The following is a 10,973-nucleotide window of genomic DNA, read 5'->3' as shown; positions in this document are numbered from 1 at the left end:
TTTTTTTATAAAGACGGGGTTTCACCATGTTGGCCTGGCTGGCTTTAAACTCCTGACCTCAAGTGATCCACCTGCCTTGGCCTCCCAAAGTGCCTGGATTACAGGTGTGTGCCACTGTGCCAGCACCAATGCCGTCTTGATCAAACAAAACAAAATTGGAGGCATTATACCACCTGACATCAAAAGATACTACAAAACTATAGTAACCAAAACAGCATAGTACTAGCATAAAAACAGACACCAATGGAAGAGAATAGACAGCCAAGAAATAAATCCATGCATTTACAGCAAATTGGTTTTTGACAAAGGTGCTAAGAGACACAATGGGGAAAGGACAGTTCCTTTAATAAATGGTGCTGAGGAAACTAGATATGCAAATGTAAAAGAATGAAGTTAGATCCTTATCTCATACCATAAACAAAAATAAACTCAAAATAGATTAATGAATTAAATATAAGATCTATAAATAACGAAACTACTAGAAGAAGATACAGGTAAAATGCTCCATGGTATTGGATTAGGCAATAATTTTTTAATATAATCCAAAAAGCACAGCTAACAAAAGCATTTAAAAATAGACAAATGGGATTACATCAAATTAAGAAACAACTACACAACAAAGGAAACAATCAACAGAGTTAAGGGACAACCTATGAAATGGGAGAAAATATTTGCAAACTATATATCTGATAAGGAGATAATATCCAAAATATATAAGGAACTCAAATCAATAGCAATGAAACAAATAACCCGATCAAAAAATCGGCAAAAGACCTGAGAATACATCTTCCTTTCTGAAAGGGAGATGTATATGAAAAAATGCTCGATATAACTAATCTTCAGGAAAATGAAAATGAAAACCACAGTAAGATATCACCTTATAACTGTTTAAATGAGTATTATCAAAAAGATAAAAAATAATAGGTGTTAGTGAGGATGTGGAGAAGAGAACCTCTGTACACTGTTGGTGAGAATGTAAATAGTACAGATATTATAGAAAACTTCATGGAGGTTTCTCAAAAATTAAAAAAATAGAACTACCAAATAATCTAGTAATTCCACTAATCACAAAGGAAATAAAATCACAGGCTAGGTGTGATGGCCCACGCCTGTAATCCCAGCACTTTGGGAGGCAAGGCGGGTGGATTACGAGGTCAGGAGTTTGAGACCAGTCTGGCCAAGATGGTGAAACCCAGTCTCTACTAAAAATACAAAAATTAGCTGGGCACAGTGGGTGCCTGTAATCCCAGTTACTTGGGAGGCTGAGGCAGGAGAATCGCTTGAACCCAGGAGGCAGAGGTTGCCGTGAGCCAAGATTGTGCCACTGCACTCTAGTCTGAACAACGGAGCAAGACTCCGTTTCAAAAAAATAAAGGAAATAAAATCATTATGTTGAAGAGACAACTGAACTCTCATGTTTACTGCAGCATTATTCACAAGAGCCAGGATATGGAATCAACCTAAGTGTCCATCAGCAAATGAATAAAGAAAATGTATATATAAAAGGAAGCAAATTCTGTTATTTCTGACAACATGGATGAACCTGAAGGATATTATGTTAAGTGAAATAAACCAGGCACAGAAAGACAAATACTGCACGATCTCACTTACATATGGAATCTTAAAAATATCTGGCTCAAATTAGCCAGGCATGGTGGCCAGCATCTGTAATCCCAGCTACTCAGGAGGTTGAGGCAGGAGAATTCCTTGAACCTGGGAGGCAGAGGTTGCACTGAGCCAAGATGGTCCCATTGTACTGCGGCCTGGGTGACAGAGTGAGACTCTGTCTAAAAAAAAATAATAATAATAATCTAACTCATAGAGACAGAGTAGAATAGTGGTTACCGGAGGCTAGTGACTGGGGGAATGGGGAGATATGAATCAAAGGGTACAATGTTTTAGACAGGAGGAATAAATGATAAGTATTTAAGATGATAATTTTTTTCTTAAGATGGAGTCTTGCTCTGTCACCCAGGCTGGAGTGCAGTGGCACAGTCTTGGCTCACTGCAACCTCCACCTCCTGGGTTCAAGAGAGTTTCCTGCCTCAGCCTCCTGAGTAGCTGGGACTACAGGTACCTGCCACTACGCCTGGCTAATTTTTGTATTTTTAGTAGACATGGGGGTTTCACCATGTTGGCCAGGTTGGTCTTGAATTCCTGACCTCAGGAGTGCACCTTGGCCTCCCAAAGTGCTGAGATTATAGGCATGTGCCACTCCTCCTAGACAATAAATTTTTTAAAAAGAAAAATCTGGCTGGGTGCAATGGCTCATGCCTGTAATCTCACCATTTTGGGAGGCAGGGGCAAGTGGATCAACTGAGGTTGGGAGTTTGAGACCAGCCTGACCAACATGGAGAAACTCTCTACTAAAAATACAAAATTAGCTGGGCATGGTGGCATGCCTGTAATCCCAGCTGCTAGGGAGGCTGAGGCAGGAGAGTTGCTTGAACCCAGGAGGTGGAGGTTGTGGCGAACCAAGATCGTGCCATTGCACTCCAGCCTGGGCAAGAAGAGCAAAACTCCATCTCTTAAAAAAAGAAAGAAAGAAAAATTCCCCAACTTTCAGCTTTCTCGGTCTTTTCTCCTTCATATATGTTTTTTATTTATTGATATTTTTGCCTCTAATATTTTTAGCAAACACTTGCAGGGCAAAAGGCTGCTCACAGTTATCTCCGGATCTAGGCCTAGTGATTCCTCAGTACCTTCTCACTTCATTAATGATTTTAAGATGTTTTTATATGTGAACTCATTTCTTTTTTTTTTTTTTTTTTTTTTTTTTTTTCTCTTTTTTGAGACTGAGTTTCGCTCTTCTTGCCCAGGCTGGAGTGCAATGGCACGATCTCAGCTCACCACAACCTCTGCCTCCAGGGTTCAAGTGATTCTCCTGCCTTAGCCTCCTGAGTAGCTGGAATTACAGGCATGCGCCATCATGCCTGGCTAATTTTGTATTTTCAGTAGAGACGGGGTTTCTCCATGTTGGACAGGCTGGTCTCAAACTCCCGACCTCAGGTGATCCACTTGCCTTGGCCTCCCAAGATCTCATTTCTTAATTACTTCAATGGGAAGGTTGGTACCAATCTATCAGTATTGGATATAAAAAATTGAAATTTTAACTGTGTACTTTAAAAATTTATGCCACTTACATGTATTACCCATTCAAAAATGTGGAAACTATTGAAAAAATAAAGTGGAAATGGGCATTTTATATATTTCTGGTGAGAGTATACATTACTTACTACAATCTTTTTGGAAAGCAACCTGGAAATGTGTACCCAAACTCATAAAGCCCATTCTATTTGAGGGGGGAAAGGGGAACTAAATGTACATCAATAGGGGAATGATTAAGTAAGTTATGGCATACTTATACATCATTATTCCACTTAAATGTAAATATTCCATGGGGAAAATGACTTCAGCTAAAGTAAATGAAGCAACTGTCACACTTTAGTGTGAGCTAGTTTAAAAGGCATTTGAATTATGGGCCAAGAAAGAGAGAGTCAGTCCCGAAAAGAACTGAAGCAAGGTAAGACTAATTTCTAAGTATGGCCCTAATTAAAATTTCCAGCTCTCTTCCGGTCCTAGGTGCTTCGGGAACCGCGGCTTAGGTGCAGACATGGCCAAGTCCAAGAACCACACAACACACAACCAGTCCCGAAAATGGCACAGAAATGGTATCAAGAAACCCCAATCACAAAGATACGAATCTCTTAAGGGGGTGGACCCCAAGTTCCTGAGGAACATGCGCTTTGCCAAGAAGCACAACAAGAAGGGCCTAAGGAAGATGCAGGCCAACAATGCCAAGGCCATGAGTGCACGTGCCGAGGCCATCAAGGTTCTCGTAAAGCCCAAGGAGGTTAAGCCCAAGATCCCAAAGGGGGGTGTCAGCCGCAAGCTTGATCGACTTGCTTACATTGCCCACCCCAAGCTTGGGAAGCGTGCTCGTGCACGCATTGCCAAGGGGCTCAGGCTCTGCCGGCCAAAAGTCAAGGCCAAGTCCAAGGATCAAAACAAGGCCCAGGCTGCAGCTCCAGCTTCAGTTCCAGCTCAGGCTCCCAAAGGTGCCCAGGCCCCTACAAAGGCTTCAGAGTAGATATCTCTGTCTGCCAATGTGAGGACAGAAGGACTGGTGCGACCCCCCGGGGCTGCCATCTGCATGGGGCTGGGGTCCTCCTGTGCTATTTGTACAAATAAATATGAGGGAGGAAAAAAAAAATTTTCCAAAATTTAGCTTTATTTGGGTATTAATATCTACAAAGTTGTCATATGGTAAGCAATTGCATCCTTAAAAGAAAAAACAATTTATTGGTACTCTAGACCATCAGGGAAAACACTGAAAAGGTAACTTTATTTAAAACAAATGTCACCAGAAAGAAACATACTAGAGTCTAAATCTTCATAGGCAGACGACCTGTGGCACGGGTAATGCTCACTCTGCTCATGTTGTTTGGTGACCAGTACCACATTCCTGCAGAGTGTTGTCAGAGCCAAGTTTCAGGACATACTCATGTCTGCAGTAATAAATGGGGTAGGAGAAACCATAATACCAGCACTTTCCATGTATTAGTGTGGTTAAAATAGTTTCTGCAAAAGGACTCATGTAACAGTCCATTAAACCACAAAATTTTAGAGCAGGAACCTCAGAAATTATAAAATTTGGTTTTCTGCAACCATGTCAGTCTCATTACGGTAATTACTGGTATTCCTCAATGTTGTTACTTTGAGAGTTACTTCTTTTTTTGATTGTATTCTTTTTAAAAGTTATTCTTTTCTGATGTGATTATATAAATCTCAAAACACTATAAAAATATGAAAGTACATAGTAAAAGTCTCCCCATAATTATTGTTAATATTTTGTTGTTTATTCCTTCCCATTTGTTTTATAGTAAAATGCTAAATTACATACCTCAAAAGAAGGTAATATCATAACACATGTAGTTTTGAAAATCTTTTTATTCCTGGCATAGTGTGGACAACTATGCAGAGTGGTATGAATGGAGTTACTTCTGTTTCTCCAAATAGCTTTATGGTAAGTCTACACTGTACTCTATCAATATACAACTGGGTTAACACTTTTTTTTAATCTATGGTTACAATTCTTCAGAGTACTTCCTTGAAGGCATACTTTTGTACAGAAAGAGGTGTTTCTACGATGGGTTCCTAGAAGTGAAATGCTAGGATAGACAGTATAGCTACTGTTCAGCTGTCCTCAAGGAATAGGAGAGCTTCTGTTTTCCCTACACACTGGCTAACATGGCATATCATCAACACTATCCCCCCACAAAACCAGTGTATGTATTTCAAATCAGGCGATGATTTTTGACTAGTAGTGGTCTTCAAGCTTGACTGAGCACTGACATTATTATTTGGGTAATTTTTCTACCCCCAAAGTTTTGTCATCAACATTTCACCATGATAATGAAAAAATAACCTTCCTGTTTAGATTTACTTTTCTTGACTATTACTGAGGTTGAGAAATTATTTTCTTTTGTTTATCGACCACTGACATTTCCTCTTCTCTATGCTTACTCTTTAATGGTATTTGCCCACTGGTGTACTCATTTTTTTCTTATTTATAATGATCCTTTGAGAAAAATTAATTTCTTTCAGAATTTTAGAGACATTTATCCATTATCTTCTTGTTTCTACATTTGCTGTCAACAGTCTGAAGTCATTTTAATCCAGATCCTCTGATTTATTTTTGTCTCTGCAAGTACAGAGGACCTTCTCTTTGTCCCCAGTATTCTTACTTTTCCAAATTAAGTGCCTTGATATCAGTCTAATTTCATATATTATGCTGAACTGGGCCCTTTCATATCTTTCATATTGAAAATCCATGTCCTTCAATTCTGGGACATTCTATTGAATTGTTTCTTCATTGATTTATATCAATTTCTGTCTTCTTTTTCTGGAACTCCTAACTAGATACTAAACTTACTTGTCTGATCCTTTTTCTGTTCTGTTTTCCATCTACCTCTTTGCCTTTCAGCCTTATTTTTTAGAAGACTTCCTTAATTTTATTTCTTAATATGATTGGTGAGTTTCTCGTGCTTGTTATCAAGCTTTTATTCTCCAAAGTTCTTTTCTTTTCTGATGTGCATATGTATTTTGGACGGGAGGATTTTCTAATTTTAATGTTAGAATCTTCCCATATGGTTGGTGATCCGGAGCCATTTGCTCATAATTAAGAATATGCGATTTGGCTGGGTACAGAGGCTCACGCCTGTAATCCCAGCACTTTGGGAGGCTGAAGTGGGCAGATCACCTGAGGTCAGGAATTCGAGACTAACCTGGTCAACATGGTGAAACCCCATCTCTGGTAACAATACAAAAATTAGCTGGGTGTGGTGGTGCATGCTTATAATCCCGGCTACTCAGGAGACTGAAGCACAAGAATCATTTGAACTCGGGGAGGTGGAGGTTGCAGTGAGCTGAGATTGAGCCACTGCACTCCAGCATGGGTGACAGAGCAAGACTCTGTCTCAGAAAAAAAAAGAAAATGGGATTAAAACATTGACTAAAAGCTCTGAACATATGGGTGGAGCTTGTCAAGTTTGTGCTTGTAGCTGGGTTACATTATCAGCTAGTTTGGATTCTACCATGGCTCCACCCATCTCATTGTCCAGCTACTCTAGGCCAAGTGGACAAACAGGTTCTAATGTGTTTTGTTAATATTAGATATTTAGAATCACGGAAACATTGGTAGGATTGGGGTCATCTTCCCTACTACTTTTGCATGCTTTCCCAACCAAACTTACTGTTCCCAGGATCTGTGATTTCCAAACCTGGAACATCCACAGGGCTATTTCCCACATGTTTTCAGCTGTGGTGTCTTCCTTCAGAAGGAGCCAGTGATTTGTCTGATTAGTGGGTGCAAGACCCAGAAGACTGACCCAGGGGGTAACAGTTTCACCTAGTGGAATGCGGTGTGTTTTATTTTTGGTTTTTCAAACACACACACTTATGAATTTTTGTTTACAAACATAATCCTCTTGTCTCTTGGCTCTTTGTTTCTCTGAAATTCCTTGAATCTTCTCTTTTCTCCCCCAGCTTTTTTTTTTTGAGACAGGGTCTTGCTCTGTTGCCCAGGCTGGAGTGCAATGGCGTGATCTCAGCTCACTGCAATCTCCAACTTCTGGGTTGAGGTGATTCTCCTGCCTCAGCCTCCTGACGAACTGGGACTACAGGCATGCACCACTATGATCGGCTAATTTTTGTATTTTTAGTAGAGATGGCCAATGTTGGCCAGGCTGGTCTTGAATTCCTGACCTCAGGTGATCCATCTGTCTCGGCATCCCAAATGCTGGGATTTCTGGTGTGAGCCACTGTGCTCAGCCAGTTTTACATTTTTTTAAATAAATAACCTTTCCTTGATTTTTAGGAAGTTGAGTGGCTCATATATTTAGTCCCTTATCTTGATTCAGTCTATCTAGGTCATTTTACAAAATCCTGATTCAACCTAGCCAGGTCATTTAAACAAATATTTAGCTCCTGTTTGCCAAATAATTTAGACCCCTGAAATAAGGCTATAAGAATTTAAGGCTGGGTGTGGTGGCTCACACATGTAATCCCAGTGCTTTGGGAGGCCAAGGTGGGTGGATCACCTGAAGTCAAGAGTTTGGGATCAGCCTGGCCAACATGGTGAAATCTCATCTCTACTAAAAAGAAAAAAAAAAAAATACAAAAATTAGTCTGGCATGGTGGTGGGCCCCTCTAATCCCAGCTAGTCGGGAGGCTGAGGCAGGAAAATCACTTGAAACGAGGAGACAGAGTGAGCCAAGATCACCCTATTGCACTCCAGCCTGGGAAACAGTGCAAAAACTCTGTCTCAAAAAAAATTTTTTTTTTTTTTGAAGAATAGTTCCAAAATTACCTAGTCTAGGAAACACATTGAGTTAGGTCCTTCATATATGTTATTAGTTTTATTTTCAGAAAAATTTGAAAGGTATCACCCTAGTTTAACAGAAGAGTAAATTTTAATCAGAAACATGAAGTAACTTACTCAAGATCCCTCATAAGCAGCAGGGTTGTGCTTGGAATCCTGATCTCTCTCTAACTTCTCATTTGCAGATGAAGAAACTGAGGCCAAAGTACATAACTAATTTGCCAGAGTAACAGGTAATTAGGAGTCACACAGCTCCCTTTCACATTTTCTTTTTATTATTTCATGGTAGGAAGTTACATAATTTCCACTGACATTAATACGTAACCATTTTTTTGTTGTTTTGTTAATATTGTGTGTGAGATCGAGGTGGGTGGGCAGATGAGAGAGTTAAATATTATTAACCCAATTTAAAAGAGACTCCATACAGATATATACAGCCTCTAGCTAATATTTATCATCCCTATAGTCTGATAAAGCTCAAGTGACATCATGCTGGCTAGTATAAATTTTAACATTTTTAATGTAAATAGCCTGTGAAAACCACAGATTTCTTAATCAGCTCAGCTTTATGCTTCCAACTCTGCTTTTTCGGTCTACAAACAAAATGCTCTGCCCCTACACCCACTGCTGTTTTCCACTTTTCTTATGATTAAAAAAAAATATTTCCCTTGGTAACCATTTTCCCTGGTTACTTTCTTGGCTGATTTTCTGCACAAAGAAATGAAAGGCATTTATCCCCAAGGGAGGCAGTTATTTTAGATTTTACTAAGAAGTCAGCAAACATTTTTCAACATTCCCTTCTGTCCTTTCTTTGTTTTAAAGAAAGCTCTGATTTTGTTTCATTTTCAGCTGGAGACTTAAATGACACCAAGCAAAGCCTACTTAGTTTAGATTTCCAGGTAAAAAAGTTTTAAATTTAAAGTTTCTACTTAGCATGTGGAATGGTTTTAATATTTGGGTATTTTATTTCGCAAATATGTTTAACTCTTGAGTAAATTAGCTCGTTACTAATAGATTTTTAAAGTTCAAAGTATGCATTATTCTGTTTGTTTTTTTTTTCAGGATGTACTTCCCAAGTATTTCAAACTTTGTAGACTTAGCATTAAATTATTTTTATATGTTTAGGTGGAATTATGTGTTCAACAGAAGTATAAATTGGTTTGAAAGTTTCATTGCTAATTTTTAAGTCCTAAAAGAACATAAATAATTCAAAATATTTTTCATTTTAAGCCTGTAGAAGTGAAAAGAGATAATAGACATCTCATGACTTCATGTAGATGTTTAAAATTCTAAATTAATATTTTTAAAGTTTACTTAAGACAACTGTTGAAAAATTTTAAAGGAAGAAAAAGAATCAATGTTTATAAGTAATATTTAATGTTGGGATAAACACAATAAGTGCTAGAAGGAAAAAAGAATTACTTGATTAAAATGATACTATTATTGGAATCCCACAAAATTTACCTCTAGGAAGACATACACTCAATTATGAAGTTGTTTATGAAAGCAAATATTAAGTGCAAAGCAAAATTCTGTAAATCAATAAAAATAACTAAGGCCTAAGCATTAATAGTAAAATTAGTAACTGAGAGACCATTTTAAACACTGTAGTGAGACTGTTCAAATACTAATCTTGTCAAAATTATCTCTATAAATTTATTTCTGTACATATCTGTTTAGATTTCTAGGTAAGTAAAAGTGAGTGAATCTGGGGAGAAAAAAGAAAGAGAAGTGGTTTCTAGCATGAGGGTACTGGGAGAGAGGGGTATGCTCAGCCTAGCCACAGCTGGCACATACACTCCTAAGCACTCAATCAGGCAACGCCCCACAAGTGAGTGCTTACAGGAGGCCCCAGGAGAGCAGGATGCCTGAGACCCTCATGCGAGTTTAACTCTAGAGCCCTGAGGTCTAGGCCCTGACTCCTCACAACAGGATGGAGGGTCTGCACATAGGATTATTACAGCAAAAAAATTTCAGTGTATACATTTCATGCATTGCACAGGACTTACGACATCCATTGAAGCCCACTTCCCCTGCCACTCAGCAAATTCTAGTTTCACCTTGTCTCTCAGTTCAGGTTTTCATAATACTTTCTCCTGCTATTATTGCTATTCCCTTCCAATATACTACTTTGCTCTCTGAATTGACTTTTATGATTTCAGGTGCCAATCAGCTAATGGATTTGCTCCCTCTTTACATGCTGCATGTTAATTTTTCTAAAACCAAAGATTGCAAAAGATTATTCAAATATAGTTTCATTTCAATGACCTATAGTAATGGTTTTCAAATGACTGCAGCAATTAATCTGTGTGTGTGTGTGTGTGTGTGTGTGTTTGTGTGTGTGTGTGTATACACATACACTGAAGAAAGGTTTGTATGCTGACATGAAGATACTTTGGAGACTGCCATTTGTTGAAAAAAGGTGATGTGGTAAGTCAGACTATGAACTAAGTGAAATCTGACTAGAGGAAGATGATTCTGGCAGATGAAGTTATAAAAAGAACTGAAATTCAAAAGGGCAAACTGAGCAGACATTGTACCCTCTCCCCTTCTCACTAAATCCCTTGAAATAATACAAGTTATATTACAAACAAATAAATACACAAATATACAGCTACACTGGGAAATAAAAAGGGGAGCTCCTGGTGGGACAGACACTCTGAGGAGTCTTTCACAGACAAAGGAAAGATAGGAATGAATTTAAAGAGGGAAAATGTACCCTTGAACAGTCATGAAAGAAAACAGTAAAGAGAGCTTGTATAGGAAAAAAAGAAGTTTTTAGTTTAAAAGATCCTGGTGGCCAGGAGTGATGGCTCACACCTGTAATCCCAGCACTTTGGGAGGCCAAAGTGGGTGGGTCACTTGAGGTCAGGAGTATAAGACCAGCCTGGTCAACACAGTGAAACCCTGTCTCTACTAAAAATACAAAAATTAGCCAGGTGTGGTGGTGGGCGCCCATCATTCCAACTACTTGGGAGGCTTACGCAGGAGAATCGCTTGAACCCAGGAGGCAGAGGTTGCAATGAGCCAATATTGTGCCATTGCATTCCCTCCTGGGCAATAAGAGCAAAGCCCTGTCTCAAAAAAAAAA

At 38.8% G+C, this 10,973-nt stretch overlaps 3 protein-coding genes across 6 annotated transcripts in view; 2 read left to right on the top strand and 1 right to left on the bottom strand.

The window, feature by feature from the left end:
- Window positions 1-10,973, bottom strand: part of LOC108296499 (centromere protein P) — a 273,862-nt gene that overhangs the window by 56,985 nt on the left and 205,904 nt on the right. The gene's annotated exons all lie outside the window — the stretch shown is intronic.
- Window positions 3,568-4,204, top strand: LOC108296500 (60S ribosomal protein L29-like). Its single transcript, XM_017518983.2, has one exon. It carries the CDS (start codon window positions 3,614-3,616, stop codon window positions 4,088-4,090), a length of 477 nt encoding a protein of 158 aa, XP_017374472.1. The 5' UTR covers window positions 3,568-3,613; the 3' UTR covers window positions 4,091-4,204.
- Window positions 8,612-10,973, top strand: part of ECM2 (extracellular matrix protein 2) — a 40,341-nt gene continuing 37,979 nt past the window's right edge. Inside the window, exon 1 of the mRNA XM_037735073.1 lies at window positions 8,612-8,781. The gene's annotated coding sequence lies outside the window, so the exon portion shown is untranslated. The remainder of the gene's footprint in view (window positions 8,782-10,973) is intronic.

This window comes from Cebus imitator, unplaced genomic scaffold, assembly GCF_001604975.1.
Source record: "Cebus imitator isolate Cc_AM_T3 unplaced genomic scaffold, Cebus_imitator-1.0 Scaffold720, whole genome shotgun sequence".
NCBI lineage: Eukaryota > Metazoa > Chordata > Mammalia > Primates > Cebidae > Cebus > Cebus imitator.
The sequence above is the reverse complement of the archived record's forward strand: the minus strand, read 5'-3'. Positions and strand labels throughout refer to the sequence as shown.

Excerpts from the sequence above, each read along its gene's own strand:
- LOC108296500 (XM_017518983.2), top strand. The coding sequence starts at position 3,614 with ATGGCCAAGTCCAAGAACCACACAACACACAACCAGTCCCGAAAATGG.